This window comes from Hyperolius riggenbachi, chromosome 3 (assembly GCF_040937935.1).
Source record: "Hyperolius riggenbachi isolate aHypRig1 chromosome 3, aHypRig1.pri, whole genome shotgun sequence".
Lineage (NCBI taxonomy): Eukaryota > Metazoa > Chordata > Amphibia > Anura > Hyperoliidae > Hyperolius > Hyperolius riggenbachi.
In genome coordinates, this window is record NC_090648.1 from 430,048,558 (window position 1) to 430,065,763 (window position 17,206).

The window sequence follows — 17,206 nt, forward strand, 5'->3', positions numbered from 1 at the left end:
ACGGAGACCAGGAGCATCAGCACTTGTCATATAAAACTTGCAAAACTTTACTACTGTTTTAAGAAGATATAAACATTAGGATAGAGAAAATGAGGGGAGTGAAACTGACAGTCAACGCCAAATTTACAAAAATATCAAAATTACTTTATTAATTCAACAATACTCTCATAAAAAATCTATTGTTAAAATTGTGCTACAGCTAGGTGGCCACCCTGCAATCAACCCAGCGCGCTCACATACACACACCAGACCAACTCACACACCAGGCAGGCTAACAGAAGATCTTGATATCCACAGTAACTGTCAAAAAAGAGGCTGAATTAATTATTGCATAATCATTGGATCAATGTGCCCCCAGAACCTCCAAACTGAGTGGCAATAGTAAGCACTGATACTGTAAGGAATTGAGCTTGTTAGTATAGGGTTCCAGTGTAGCAGACCATAAAGATATGCGCCTCAAGCGAATGTCTGTTTCAACAGCCAAGTCAGAGAAGAAGCAAGGCAAAGCACATGCAGCAGTGTTGGCCAATGTGGGCCGGTGTTAGCCAGTATAAGCCAATAATAGCCGGTAAACCAGTAAGGCACAGTTCCAAGCAAGCACAGCATCAATTGTATAAAGTCTTACCGACCAGATGATGCCACGGGTCTCAGCAAGCGAAAAAACTCCTGATGGTACCTCAGTGGTCCATGGGCTGGCCACGCGGGGACAAGTTTAGCCCCAACATGTGAGGTATGGAGATGGTGTGAAAGGAGAGCTCCGTGGTACCAAGCAAGTGAAGGATCCAGCCAGAATGGCTACCGTGCAGAAGGTGAGCAACGTAGCTGGTTCACCAGAGGATGTGAACCGATTGTACTTCACTCCGATGACGGTGGATCACATAAAGCTGGAACAGCCTAGTGTGGTGATAGGTCACAAGGTGCAGCAGACATCGGCGGGGTGGCAGGGCGCTCCTCATCTAGCTGTAGAGCATGTCCACGCCAAACAAGCCCGACATGTTTCGCTGGCAGACAGCCAGCTTTCTCAAGGGAGACGTGGTGAACAACTTGCTGCACTAGCAAGAGCCTTTTGAAGACGCCGCCGAAGCGACGGAAGTGCGCGGACTCCCAGCAGTCACCACGCCCCCCACTCACCGGCCGGAAGCAGGAAGACAATCTCACCTGCGCTCCAGACGGCAGGCAGGGGTCGGGCAAGCGCTGCAACCCACCTCCTGACCCCCGCACATGGAACGCAGGAATCAAAAGAACACTGCGTCACCCGTGGGAGGGAGAGGAAGGAGGAAAAGTGGAGCCCGCGCCGATCAAACTCCAACATACAAAATCCTCAATATAGAAAGTCTACGCAAAAACAGACATAACCCATAAGGTATTTGTAACATAGTGACACTACATAAGGGAGAGATAAATGTATATATTGGAATGGCTTAAATAGTGTCCCAGAAACAAAAAAAAGTTTTTTCACACTGTTTGAATATGCATGACAAATACAATAATGTCATGCTTAGTGCACCAAAAGTGCATTAGAAAAAACAAAACTATATGGGGGACAGGACTAATATCCGGTCTTACTCCCAGAAGAACTGTGGAAAATTAGTACACAGTAAGGACATAAGGCAATAGCTGCAGTGGGACATTCCGTATATACGCAGGGGGAATGCCAGACATCAGAGCGGAAGAAATGGCGAAAAACTGAACGATTCGTTGAGCCCTGGGGGCTCAGTGGCTGCCAGTTCATATATCCAGCGAGCCTCTTTTTGTAAAAGTAGGCGGTTCATATTGCCACCCCGTATTGTACCATGCAAGCGATCTAAACCAATGAAGCGGACTTGATCATATCTCCCGCCATGCATGGTCCTGAAATGGCGAGCCACCGGAGTCAGTACAGACAGGTCAAACTGGCCACTTTCTCTATTTTTTAAGAAGATGTTGAAGTAAAGGTTTTGTTTTTGCTTTTTTGTTTTTTCTTTGCAAGTTTTATGGCACAAGTGCTGGTGCTCCTGGTCTCGTTGTTCTCATTGTGGATAACTCATACAGGTTGTCAGGCTGGTCTGGTCAATGACTATAGGTCAGGCTGTATGCCCATATGACTGACCTATAGCCCAGCCCGTAACACCTGCACAAAACTCCTACCTAATACAGAACTACAATATCCTGCAGGTAGATGTAGCATACAGACTGACAGATAGTAGTATTCACCACACAGAACCTGAGGAAATAAAACAAGGCACAGTATACACAGGTATTATAGTCACCTGAGGCCTGGAAGATAAAGTAATCCAGATGAGTCAAGTGGTTGTTAGTGCCTGAACTGCATCCCAGTCTACCGGCTAAGAGGTAGCTTGGTCAGTGTAGCCAGTGTCGATCAGGGCAGTGTTCAAACAAGTCCTTATCCAAGCAGAAGTCGATTCAGGCAGCAGACAGGCAAGATCCAGGTACACAGCAGAGTCAGCAACGGGTAATCCAATAAGTGTGGTTGGGATACAAAGCAGAGTCGGCAACAGGGAATGAAGCTAGAGTTAAATGTGGTCAAAGATGCAAGGCAGAGTAGGCAACAGTAATCAAATGTTTATGAGCGCAAACCCAGCAACATGCCATAGCTAAATGCTATTACATGTGATGTCCGGGGGCGCTCACCTGAGTTAAATACAGTTGTGTTCAAAATTATTCAACCCCCACTGAAATTGAGTGTTTTGGCCAGTTTGACATTGACTTTGATCATTTCAGTCATCTTGTTTACAATTAACCACTTGAGGACCGTGGGCTTTAACCCCCTTAAGGACCAGGCACTTTTTTTCCATTCAGACCACTGCAGCTTTCACGGTTTATTGCTCGCTCATACAACCTACCACCTAAATGAATTTTACCTCCTTTTCTTGTCACTAATAAAGCTTTCTTTTGGTGCTATTTGATTGCTGCTGCGATTTTTACTTTTTATTGTATTCATCAAAAAAGACATGAATTTTGGCAAAAAAAATGATTTTTTTTACTTTCTGTGCTGACATTTTTCAAATAAAGTAAAATTTCTGTATACATGCAGCGCGAAAAATGTGGACAAACTTGTTTTTGATGAAAAAAAAACCCATTCAGCCTATATTTATTGGTTTGGGTAAAAGTTATAGCATTTACAAACTATGGTGCAAAAAGTGAATTTTCCCATTTTCAAGCATCTATGACTTTTCTGACCCCCTGTCATGTTTCATGAGGGGCTAGAATTCCAGGATAGTATAAATGCCCCCCAAATGACCCCATTTTGGAAAGAAGACATCCCAAAGTATTCACTGAGAGGCATAGTGAGTTCATAGAAATTTATTTTTTGTCACAAGTAAGCGGAAAATGCCACTTTGTGACCCAAAAAAAAAAAAAAAAAAGTTTCCATTTCTTCTAACTTGCGACAAAAAAAAAAAAATGAAATCTGCCACGGACTCACCATGCCCCTCTCTGAATACCTTGAAGTGTCTACTTTCCAAAATGGGGTCATTTGTGGGGTGTGTTTACTGTCCTGGCATTTTGGGGGGTGCCTAATTGTAAGCACCCCTGTAAAGCCTAAAGGTGCTCATTGGACTTTGGACCCCTTAGCGCAGTTAGGCTGCAAAAGAGTGCCACACATGTGGTATTGCCGTACTCAGGAGAAGTAGTACAATGTGTTTTGAGGTGTATTTTTACACATACCCATGCTGGGTGGGAGAAATATCTCTGTAAATGACAATTTCTTGATTTTTTTTTTTTTTTTTTTTTTTACACACAATTGTCCATTTACAGAGAGATTTCTCCCACCCAGCATGGGTATGTGTAAAAATACACCCCAAAACACATTGTACTACTTCTCCCGAGTACGGCGATACCACATGTGTGACACTTTTTTGCAGCCTAGGTGCGCTAAGGGGCCTAACGTCCTATTCACAGGTCATTTTGAGGCATTTGTTTTCTAGACTACTCCTCACGGTTTAGGGCCCCTAAAATGCCAGGGCAGTATAGGAACCCCACAAGTGACCCCATTTTAGAAAGAAGACACCCCAAGGTATTCTGTTAGGACTATGGTGAGTTCATAGAAGAATTTATTTTTTTGTAACAAGTTAGTGAAAAATGACACTTTGTGAAAAAAAAAAAAAAATAAACATCAATTTCCGCTAACTTTTGACAAATAAAATCTTCTATGAACTTGTCATACATCTAACAGAATACCTTGGGGTGTCTTTTTTTCTAAAATGGGGTCACTTGTGGGGTTCCTATACCGCCCTGGCATTTTACGGGCCCTAAACCGTGAGTAGTCTGGAAACCAAATGTCTCAAAATGACTGTTCAGGGGTATAAGCATCTGTAAATTTTGATGACAGGTGGTCTATGAGGGGGCAAATTTTGTGGAACCGGTCATAAGCAGGGTGGCCTTTTAGATGACAGGTTGTATTGGGCCTGATCTGATGGATAGGAGTGCTAGGGGGTGACAGGAGGTGATTGATGGGTGTCTCAAGGTGTGATTAGAGGGGGGAATAGATGCACGGAATGCACTGGCGAGGTGATCAGGGCTGGGGTCTGAGGGCGTTCTGAGGGTATGGGCGGGTGATTGAGTGCCCTAGGGGCAGATAGGGGTCTAATCTGATGGGTAGCAGTGACGGGGTGATTGATGGGTAATTAGTGGGTGTTTGGAGGAGAGAACAGATGTAAACACTGCACTTGGGAGGTGATCTGATGTCGGATCTGCGGGCGATCTATTGGTGTGGGTGGGTGATCAGATTGCCCGCAAGGGGCAGGTTAGGGGCTGATTGATGGGTGGCAGTGACGGGGTGATTGACAGGTGATCAGGGGGGATAGATGCATACAGTACATGGGGGGGGGGGTCTGGGGAGAATCTGAGGGGTGGGGGGGTGATCAGGAGGGAGCAGGGACCAGGGGGGGGGGGGGTAAAAAAGAAATAGCATTGACAGATAGTGACAGGGAGTGATTGATGGGTGATTAGGGGTGGTGATTGGGTGTAAACATGGGTCTGAGGGGGGGGGGCAGGGGGGGGTCTGAGGGGTGCTGTGGGCGATCAGGGGGCAGGGGGGGGGAAATCAGTGTGCTTGGTGCAGACTAGGGTGGCTGCAGCCTGCCCTGGTGGTCCCTCGGACACTGGGACCACCAGGGCAGGAGGCAGCCTGTATAATACACTTTGTAAACATTACAAAGTGTATTATACACTTTGTATGCGGCGATCGTCGGGTTAACATCCTGCCGGCGCTTCCGTATGGCCAGCGGGATGTTGCGGCGGGTGAGCGGAGACAGGCGCCGGCAGAGGATCATGTCACGGATGACGCGATCGCTCCGCCCATGCCCCTACAAGGACCGCCGCCATTTGTCAATATGGCGGTCCTTGCGGGGTCCACTTCCTGGCCGCCAATTGTCAATACGGCGGTCGGGAAGTGGTTAACACATGCAGCAATTTTGGTGTCACTACCATGTATGGGGGCTTTGCTATTCACTGCCGAAGTTGGCACGAAATTGCACAAAATTGTAGGCGAAATTACTAAATCGAATTTACAAACCGTAATTATGTATAAGCATAAATGCAAAAATGTAAGCAAAATTTTGCATAATCGTAACTGGCTGATTTACGATCATAATTGCTTTTGACAAATGTTTTTAAAAGCGTATACAATTTCCTATCCCATATCTAGTCCTATGATTATTGGAGTCTCCCCTTTTTAAGTTCTCTTCGATTTCCCAATGTCGTTCTCCATCCCTGCCTAATTTAATAGCTTATCTACCAACCATTCCTATTACATTGTTGCCAGATGGCTCAAGCAGAGCAGCTAGCACTGTCCAGAAGTGCAAATAACTTCACAGGGGAAAAGAACAGGTAAGTACAAGAGATTATACAGAACTCCCACTGAAAGGGATTGTGTTCTGACTTGTTTCATTTAGATAGTGTTATTGTAGCAATATGTGTTCAGTTGTTTGCGTACAACTATATCAGCATTTAAATCATTTTTAGTATCAGGCTACTGGATATCAAACTGACAGCACTGTGTCCCATTTCTGGAACTTTTGGTACAGTTTAGAATAGATCACATATGATCTTATAAGGAAGCAATGCCTTGCATAGTGTACTAAGAAAATTAAAGAGCTACAGTTTGGTCATGATGCCTTGGATCCAATTGGAAGATGCCATTGTCTAACCCAATTATTACACCCTCTGATTCTGATCCAATTTCGGCTGAGATCTATTAAAACATATTGTTGGAGTGCAATGCACTTGCCATTCAACCCAACAAACAGGCTATATAGATTTTCTGCTAGAGCTGATTATACTGTCTAGCAGCTCAAAACTTAAAAAATTGCTTTTGTGCCAGTGAAAACCTGTCTGACCAAATTTGACTTCAGATGTAATCATGTTTTACTGTCCTGTGTGAGCATAATCAATTTGCCTGCCTTTTTAAAAGTGGTTTTCATGTAATTTTTCTGCTTTTTCTCCAGATTTAAAATGTGGGACTAAACCTCTGTTTGAGGGTACAAGCTTTTTAGAAGATAACTCACGCATTTTGGGGGGAGAGGATGCTGGAGTTGGGGGTCAGCCCTGGACGGTGAGTAGAAACTGCTGCATGAAGGTGTGGAGGGGGCAGAAGCTGTTTGAAAGTAACCTTTAAGCCTCGTTCACAATTGAAATTGCAGAATGCTAGCGATTAGTACTAGCGTTTTGTGGCGGTTATTTATTTATTTTTTTCTTATGCAATTAACGTGTATTTTTCACTGGACACCTTTGCATTTTTTGAGCAATTGCAATTTGCGATTGAAATACATTGCGATCGCTCAAACGCAAAAAAAAATTGCTGTGACTTGCATTTACATTTTGTACTAAACACAAGTCGCCGGCCATTGCGGCAGTGAGATCACTGCCATATACTTAACAATGCACTAGCACTTTAAAAAGCTATCAATCGCCAGCACTCGCTAGTCGCCCAAGTGTGAATGGGCCTTAAAGCGGTTCCGAGATGAAAAACTAAAACAAGTAACTTGTCTATATAGCTTAAAGTTTAGATAGTTAACACAGCAAATCTAGCTGCAAACAGCTTTAATAGAAAAATATTTCTTCCTGTGATATGACCATAGCCATGTTGTTTGTAAACATTGCACAGATGCAGGCTTATCTGTATCTTGAGCAAAAACCTAATCCTCTCTCCTTCTCCCTCCTCCCCTCTCCTTCTCCCTCCTCCCCTCTGCCTCTGAAATCTCTGGCTAGTAATACCTCCCCCTCCTCCTGCCCAGACTGAGTTCCCATGAGACCTTGCTACTGTCTGAAAGTGCCTTGGCTCTCTGAAAAGCTGTGGGCGTGGCTTGTTTTTAATACTCTAATTCTTTATAAACTAAAGTATTTGGCTTGAGGATTGCCCTATAAACAATAGGAAAGGAACACAATTATGCAATGAGTAAAATTTCATCTCGGATCCACTTTAAAGAGACTCAGTCGAACTTAAGTCCCGCTCTGATACTTACCTGGGGCTTCCTCCCTCCCCATCAACCTGTCCCACGCAGTCCTCCCGCGGTCTGCTGTTCAGCTGCGGTGATCTCTGTTGCCAGCGTCCGTCAATGCCAGTCAGGGTCTACTGTGCACGCGCAGACCTCCCACGCATGCGCAGTAGACCCAGAGTGACGTCACTGAGGCTGGTATCGGAGCTCACAGCGGCTGAATGGCAGACAGCGGAGGACGGCGTGGGACTTAAGACATGCTTCTGGGGAGGGAGAAAGCCCCGGGTAAGTATCAGAGCGGGACTTAAGTTCGACTGAGTCTCTTTAAAGAGAACCTACTGTGATGTCTTTTCAAGCCCTAGGAGAAAAGTAATTTTATGGCTCATTTTACTCTGGAAGAAATGTACTTATTTGTTTGCACATACATTTTTAAATTTTTGTCCAGAAGTGCTCCTTTACCTGTAAATGTTTGTGAATCCCATTGACTTTAATGGCAGGCAAACTTCTGAAACCTTTAGGCCAGTTTCACATTAGCAACCTGCATTTGTTTTGTGACTTTGTAGATAACTGCAGTAATGAGCCTTCATGTAATACTTGGCAGCAATTCAACTTCTAAGTGATGCTCTCTAGTGCTTACTTCCTGTTGCAAGAAAAGTTTCTTCAGCACACCATTCCTAATGAAGTTAAAGGGGCACCATGGTGAAAAATTGTAAAATTTAAAATATGTGCAAACCTAGACAAATAAGTACTAATTTTACTCTATGGAAAAAAGCCATAAATTACTTTTTTCTCCTATGTTGCTGTCACTTACAGTAGGTAGTAGAAATCTGACAGAAGCGACAGGTTTTGGACTAGTCCATCTCTTCATAGGAGATTTGCAGAGATTTTCAAAAGCCTTTTAGTGAATGGCAGTGCTCTGTCCAACTGACGAAAAAAAATCTGTAGCAAGCAGGGAAGCTGGCCAGCATAGGGTTGCCAGGTCGGCTGATGGAGAAAACCGGACAGGGGGTGGAGTTAGGGGTGGAGTTAGGGACGGAGTCAGAAGCGCACTTTTATGTAGAGTGGGGCTAAGCAATGGGCTTTTGTTAAAAAAAATTTATAGTATTTATATATTGCACTGACATCTTCTGCAGCACATTACAGAGTACATAGCCATGTCACTAACTGTCCTCACCAGTAGTACTGGTCCAGTGCACATAAGAGACAGTTTTTCACCAGTAACTGCACATAAGAGACAGCTTTTCACCAGTAAATGCACATTATAAGAGACACCTTTTCACCAGTAAATGCACATAAGACACAGCTTTTCACCAGTAAATGCACAAGAGACAGCTTTTCACCAGTAAATGCACATAAGAGACAGCTTTTCACCAGTAAATGCACATAAGAGACAGCTTTTCACCAGTAAATGCACATAAGAGACAGCTTTTCACCAGTAAATGCACAAAAGAGACAGCTTTTCACCACTAAATGCACATAATGACAAACAGCCAGTGTTCCCAGTATATGTAGCCAGGGATATATGTGCCCAGTATATGTAGCCAGGGGGTATATATGTCCCAGTATATGTAGGCAGGGGTATATATGTCCCAGAATAGGTAGCCAGGGGCTATATGTGCCCAGAATAGGTAGCCAGGGGCTATATGTGCCCAGAATAGGTAGCCAGGGGCTATATGTGCCCAGAATAGGTAGCCAGGGGCTATATGTGCCCAGAATAGGTAGCCAGGGGCTATATGTGCCCAGAATAGGTAGCCAGGGGCTATATGTGCCCAGAATAGGTAGCCAGGGGCTATATGTGCCCAGAATAGGTTAGGTAGCCAGGTGCCTGCCGCCCCCCCCCGCAGGAGGAGAACAGCGCAGCAGAGAGAGAGCTGGGAGCAGCGGTGGAGAAGGGGGGCAATCTTCCCCCCCCCCCCCTTCCCTCACCTTAGGGTGCTCTCTCTCCCCTGCTCTCTCCTCCAATATGATGTGCAGGCTGGCGGGTGGCTGCGGGCGGAACTTACCTCTGTGTCGCTCCAGCGCCGGAAGTTCGGGTCCCACAGCCGCTGAGATTCGACTCAAAAAAGATCCGGATCAAAGATTCGAATCATTCATGAGCCGGACAACACTATTCAGACTGATTAGTGTTGTCCGGCTCATGAATGATTCGGATCTTTGATCCGGATCTTTTTTGAGTCGAATCTCAGCGGCTGCGGGACCCGAACTTCCGGCGCTGGAGCGACACAGAGGTAAGTTCCGCCTGCAGCCACTCGCCAGCCTGCACATCATCCTGGAGGAGACAGCGGGGGAGAGAGAGCACCCTAAGGTGAGGGAAGGGGGGGGGGAAGATTGCCCCCCTTCTCCACCGCTGCTCCCAGCTCTCTCTCTGCTGCGCTGTTCTCCTCCTGCGGGGGGGGCTCTAAACCGGACAACTTAATTGTCCGGTTTAGCATGCCTTTTTGCACCGGACACAGCGCACAAAAACCGGACTGTCCGGTGTAAAACCGGACACCTGGCAACCCTAGGCCAGCATTATTGTTTAAATCCTTTTTAGGGAATATCTTTATAAACAATGATGCTGGCCAGCTTCCCTGCTTGCTACAGTTTTTTGGCAGTTGGACAGAGCACTGCCATTCACTAAATGCTTTTGAAAAAAAATCTCTGCTAATCTCCTATGAAGAGATGGACTAGTCCAAAACCTGTCGCTTCTGTCAGATTTCTGCTACCTACTTTAAGTGACAGCAACATACGAGAAAAGGAATTTATGGCTTTTTTACTCTGTAAAAAAACGTACTTTGATTTGTCTGTTTGCATATTTTTAAATTTTTCGCCATAGTGCTCCTTTAAATGTCACACACTTTTATTGTGCAAACAGCCAGACACGGTTTCCAACAATTGTTTTGGGGCCCCCGACACAATTGTCAGAAACCATATGTGGCCGTTTGCACAATAAAAGTGCGTTGCATTTAAATTCATTACGACTGGTGTGCTGATGAAACTGTTTTCTCCCATTCATTAGCCGAGACACCCTGGAGGATTGGCTCCGACCAACCCCTAAGGAAACACAAACTAAAAGTATAAAAAGGACTTAACGTTAAATAGTGATAAGCAGCGGCGCATGCGCGGCGCTGGTAAGGGACGGATGTAAACCCTTGCCGCTCCGTACCTCGGCTGTCTTCCAGCAAATAACCAGAGACTTTTTAGCACTCCTACAGCCTCCTAACAAAGGAACCCTGTTTTCCTAACATGTCAGGAAGGGGAAGAGAGAAAGAAGGACAAAAAACGTCCACACCCGCGCCAGCATCTAAAACTTCGCCACAGTCCGGACACCGCCACAACAGCTCCAAGATGGCGGACGCGAACAATCAGGCCACCCGGAGCGCGCCATCAACCCCGGATAGACAAACCTCCTCCCCACCAGCCTTCAATCCCGACCTGGATGCGACCCTCCAACTCCCTCCACAACACGAGGATCTCATTGCGCATATCCAGCGCGTGTTTAGACTGGAGTTGAAGGAGGCAGTTAAGAACATCACGGACCAGATCAAAGATCTAGGATATCGGGTCGATGAGATGGAGAAACAAGTAGACGAAATGGCCGATGCCCAGGAGGCAGACAAGCACCAAATCGACCAGCAAGCAGAGAAGATAGAGATGCTGGAACTTAAACTCGAAGATGTGGAAAACCGCAGCAGAAGGGCTAATATTCGCATTAGGGGCCTACCAGAGAGCGTAACGGATCTAAAGCCTGCGGCCTTAAACATATTCAGCGCACTTCTACCGCAAGTGGACCAGGCCCAATTCCGAATTGTACGGATTCACCGAGCCCTGGCTAGAGCCCGCAATACGGACTTACCTAGGGATGTGATCCTGAAGCTACAGTACGAGGAGGTCCGCGACCTCATCCTCGAGGCCGCCCGGAACATCACGGCTCTCCCAGGAGCACCAGAAGGGGTACAGCTCTATGCCGACCTAGCCCCCTCAACAATCCAACGCCGTAGGAACCTTCGTCCAGTGACACTTTCACTTCAGAAAGCATCAGTAAGGTACAAGTGGGGTTTCCCCTTTTCCTTAATTTTTACTTTTAATGGCACTACCTACACGAGCCGCTCACTGGAGGAGGGACGGCGACAGTTAGAGCAGGCAGGTATCCAAATGGAAGCGATCCCATCTACATCCCTGCCCTTACAACCTGCGAGACCGGCCAGAGTCTGGGCCTCCAGAAGGCACCGTCTTCGCCCATCTCACTCACCGAGATATAACATATGAGTTATAACACCTGACGGCCGCAGAGGCACCCACAGGCCATTCTCCTAATGATTAGGATAATCTGTCCAGATCACACGGGAACTCGGATCCGAAAGGAACTGACCAATCTTGACAGTTGGTCCTGTAAGTACTTTCAGAGCTCTGCCCAAAATAGATCCTCTCTTATATTCCAAAAAAATATACAGTTTTTGCAATTCACTAGGAAAAGACCAGAGCACCAACTGACTTCCACCATCTACAAAACTTCCGGAATCTTCCCCACCTATATAAGACCAAGCCCCACTTATTCTTACTACCCAAAATCGGACTTTAGAAGACTTTGGGCTTAATGCCTGGCCTCCACCTATCTAGTACTTTTGATAACAATCTATAAAGAAGGTAGCAATCTTCAATGAGGCGGGCCTGAAAAGGAAGAAAAATGGCTATGGACCCTGGAATATAAAGAACTATGCGAAATTCTAATACACTTATCAATACATAAGAAAGGTTCTATGCGCAATTATAAACATCTTAAAGCTATCCTCATCCTGCTGCCTGCATAAATGTGCATAGTAAAGTATTTCTCATACAGAGATCTATGTATATAATTGATTTCCTCATCTCACTATCCCCATTTAAATTACATCGCAGGATTATTTTCTTTCTGGCACATAACCTATCATTATGTAACTAGCAAGATCAGCCCACTAGATGGTGCTGTAGGACCAGGAATAACATTTTACTAAAATGTTACTGTTAAACTAGATAATGTTCTTTAATATAGCTGGAAGAGGCTGAGGGGATTATTGCTGCCCCCAATAAATGAGCAGAGACGGTGCTGTAATATCGCCCTCGGCTCTCCTCATTACCTTAAGGATATTTTCCTTTTTAATAATGACTAATTCTGATATCACCAATGTTTGGCCATGTTGGTCACTGTTAATGTTATGTTTAAGTGTTTATGTGCAGGTTTTAATTTTACAGGTGGACCTTGGGTGGGTGGGTGCGGCCCCGGGGGGGGGGGGGGGATCCTGTACCCCACGGCCCTTAAAATATAACCTTAAAACATCTCAAAAATGTCTAATAAGGGTCAAATCAATATAATTTCTCATAATGCAAAGGGCTTAAACTCCCCATTTAAGCGTAGAAAAGCCTTTCTGGACTATCAAAAGTGTAGCCCAGATATACTTTGTATACAAGAAACGCACTTCACGAAATCATCATATCCTAAATACTTCCATAATCAATACCAACGATTTTTCACATCCTCTGCTGACACAAAACACAGAGGGGTCATGACATTGCTTAAGAACTCCCTCCCATTTGTTCTTGATAAATGCATAAAGGACGAGGAGGGATGTTACGTCATACTAATAGGTTCACTACAATCTCGCAAGATATGCCTGGTTAATCTATACGCCCCCCCAGAAGCCCCCATGACAGCTATAAATACAGTTCTTAGGCAATTAGATAACTTTCCACAACACTCAATTGTATGGGCAGGCGATTTCAACATAGCCCCCAATCCAGCCCTAGACAGATCACAACAACCGCCGTCATCGAGGCAGAAGTCTCTCTCCAAATGCTTGAATAAAGCCTATGCAGATTACCACCTCGTAGACACATGGAGGGAACACAATCCGGGTGCCCGCAATTACACCTTTTTTTCCGCTCCTCATCACACCTACTCCAGAATTGATGCCATATTATTATCTACCACCCTAATACCGAATCTGGTCTTTGCCAGACATATGATAAGCTCCTGGTCGGACCACGACATGGTTTGGACGGCCTGTTCTTCCCTCACAACCCCCATCGCACGCCCCCCTTGGAGACTTAATGAGAGCCTTCTGGCCGATGACGAAGTGGTTTTAGAGCTGGAGGAGCATCTAGTCAACTATTTTCGCTTAAATGACACACCTCAAATAAAACCTGATATCCTGTGGCTTGCCCATAAGCCAACTATTAGAGGCCAACTCATAAAACTAGCCTCACAAAAGAAAAAGCTTAAAACAGAAAAACAGCTAAACTTGGAGCATAAGCTATCCCAGCTACAAAGAGCCTATGCCTCCACCCCCTCTAGGTACCTGTATAAGCAAGTACAAGAAACCCAAGGCCAGATAGATATCCTACTCTCAGCCAGGACAGAGAAGGCAATCAGATGGACAAGGTCAAAGATATATGCCCAGTATAACAAGCCTAATACATGGCTGGCCAGAAAACTCAAACAAGTTCAATCCAATAATAAAATACTACAAATCAGAACTAAACAAGGTTTGATCACATCCGACCCCCTTAAGATTCATTCTGAATTTGCAAACTACTATAAATCCCTGTATGCAGCCAAACCTGCATCCCCAACGGGGGCCCCCATTGAAAACTTTTTTCAAAATCTAAAAATCCCGGTTCTACTACCTGATAAGGCCTCAACTCTTAATGTTCCAATCTCTGATCTAGAAATATTTCTAGCCATTAAAAAATTAAAGAACGGTAAAGCTCCAGGCCCCGATGGCTTCTCGGCAATCTACTATAAAAAGTTTAAAAAAATTCTTATACCCCATCTTAGGAAAATATTTAACTCCATCTTAGATGGAAAAACCCCAGCCCCGGAATTTTTACATTCAACCATAGTAGTTATCCCCAAACCTAAAAGAGACCCCCTCGACATTAAGAATTTCAGACCCATATCTCTTCTAAATCTCGATTATAAATTATTAACGGCTATATTAGTAGCCCGGTTAAATAAGCTATTAGGTCATCTAACACACAGAGACCAAGTGGGTTTTGTCCCACTCAGGCAGGCCCCTGATAACCTAAGAAAAGTAATAAACATCCTACACATAGTCAAAGCCTCTAGGATACCTTTCGCCATGCTTTCCTTGGATATGGAAAAGGCATTTGACACAATAGATTGGACATTTATGCATTCCACCTTATTAAAGGCAGGAATCTCAGGTGCCTTTCTCCAAGCGGTCAAATGCCTTTATTCAGCCCCAATAGCCTACCTTAAACTCCCAACAGACGCGCCTTCCCCAATCTCCATCCAAAGGGGTACGAGGCAGGGTTGCCCCCTTTCCCCGGCCATCTTTGCCCTAATAATAGAACCCCTGGCCAACAAAATTTGTTCCTCTCCTGATATCCAAGGCATCCGTATTAAAAATTCTGAATACAAAGCAAACCTATTTGCTGACGACCTGCTATTGACTCTTTCCTCCCCTCACACCTCCATTCCAAATTTGCTCCAATTAGTGAAGCAATTTGGACAAATATCTGGCCTCTCCCTTAATATTAATAAATCTGAAGTTCTTTTTACAAACTTACCCAAACAAAATGCGGAAACGTTAGCAAATAGACTGGGCTTGTCTCTCCAATCAAAATATATCACATATTTGGGTATCAAGATATCCACCAACCCATCTGACCTCTTCTCCTTAAATTATAAGCCAATGCTGTCCGGGCTGAGAGAGGACCTAGCAAAATGGAATACATACCCGATTTCATGGACAGGGCGCATCAATTCCGTAAGGATGAACTTATTACCTAGGCTTCTCTACCTTTTTCGCTCACTACCCGTTCAGATAACAAAAACAGCCCTCAGAGATCTACAATTAGCTATATTTAAGTTTATTGCAAACAATAAAAAAAGCAGGATAAGACAGAGCGTCATGTTCCTTAACAGAGAGAGGGGGGGCATGGGAGTGCCGGACCTCTATAGTTATTATAGAGCAGCCCAGATCGCACAGCTCGCCCAAATGCACTCCGTCAACAATCGCCCACTATGGGCAGACATAGAGGATGACCTACTAACGCCAGTTAATTTAACAGCGGTACATTGGGCTCCTAACTCTTCTATAGCGAGATATAAAAAAATATCGCCCTTAACAGCACACTCCCTATCCATATGGTATAGATTGAGATTCTCTAAAAATCTCCAATCTAGGGTCCCTCTCCAGCTCTCCATCTTCGGAAACCCCGACTTCCCACCAGGCTGGGACCCTCGCCCTTTCCAATGGTGGACCTCCCATAACTTAAGCACTGTGAATAATTTCTTAATCAATGATAAACTTCCAAATTGGCGAGAATTTACCTCTCACATATCCCTCCCACCGAAGGAATACTTCAGAGCGATCCAGATTTATCACTATCTGAAGAAACTCACACAATCCTATACTATCTCTTCAATTCGCACCACATACGAACACTGGTGTGCCCTGAGACCTTTGACAGGAGGCCTTATATCGTATCTCTACTCAATAATTTCCCAACCCCTCCAATTTGAAAAATCACGTACAATGTTGGCATGGGAGGAGGATCTGGGACAAACACTTACTTTAAAGCAATGGTCTAATTGTTGCCTCACGCTAGCAAAAGGCAGTAACTACTACACACATATCGAAACTAACTATAAAATTTTGCACCGTACTTATATCACTCCCCAGAGAATACACTCTATATTTAGGGACAGGTCCCCATTGTGCTTCAGAGGGTGTGGCCAACTTGGAGATCTCTCACATATTTGGTGGTATTGCCCCATAGTAAAAAGATTTTGGGCACAAATTACTTCAGCAATAGGCACGGCCCTCGAAACACCCCTTTCTCCTGATCCTCTGCAACTTTTATTGGGACATAAGCCCTTAAAATGGAAATATCCACACCACAGACTAGCACAGCATGTGGCAAAAGCGGCTAGACTACATATTGCCCGCCAGTGGTTAAAACCGACCCTCTCATTAGACCTAACAGATACCATAATTAAAGATATACTTATATCAGAGAGGATGCTAGCAATTCTGAACGATAACACATTATCATTCACTCGAACTTGGCAACCCTGGCTCTCAGCATCACAATCGCTGGGGCTGCGGTCCTCTGCCCTCTCCTTTTAGGGGGGGTACACACCCTCCCGGGTTCCAACAAAATAGACTAACACTGTAATCTGCACATATTGTTCATGTTATTATATGTTGTTTCTGTATTTTATATAAAAGCAAAATGCCCTTTGCTAAGGGACTACACCAAAGCTGTTATACTTTTTCTGAAATTTCAATAAAATATTTGAAACTAAATAGTGATAAGCAGCAAACGGATTAGCGGCAACACCGTGCGCCATTATTTGCAGGTGCCATTTTCAGATGGATCCTCTGCAACATCCGCTTCAAGTCAGGCTCAGTCAGATGGTGGCGTGAGTGGGAGATGCTTCTTCCTGATACAGCTCCAATGTTAACATAAAGTGATGTTAATTGGAGTATTTTCTCACCCCTCTTGTCTTCTCTTTCAAACTAAAGTGGAGTCTAAAGCCTCATCTACACGCGTAGATGAGGCGGCGATGTGACTTATCAATCGAGCCAATGATGCGGCTCGATTGATAAGATCCGACAGGTCGGATCTTGCCACCGCCGATTCCCTGCTCGTTCCTCACGAGGGGACAATGGCAGGGAATCGAGCGGAAGATAAGCGGCGCCGGGCGGGGACGAGGGCGGATCGAATCCGACGTACGGCGAGCGGGTACGCGCGGGGATGCGGAAGAGGCGATCCGAATCCTT

General features: G+C 45.0%; 1 protein-coding gene across 1 annotated transcript in view; it reads left to right on the top strand.

Annotated features, from left to right (window-relative positions):
- The first annotated feature begins 791 nt into the window (after positions 1–791).
- OVCH1 (ovochymase 1) overlaps positions 792–17,206 on the top strand; it is a 237,084-nt gene continuing 220,669 nt past the window's right edge. The window contains exons 1-2 of the mRNA XM_068273718.1: positions 792–1,035; positions 6,447–6,553. Coding sequence (XP_068129819.1) covers positions 792–1,035; positions 6,447–6,553 — 351 coding nt within the window. The remainder of the gene's footprint in view (positions 1,036–6,446; positions 6,554–17,206) is intronic.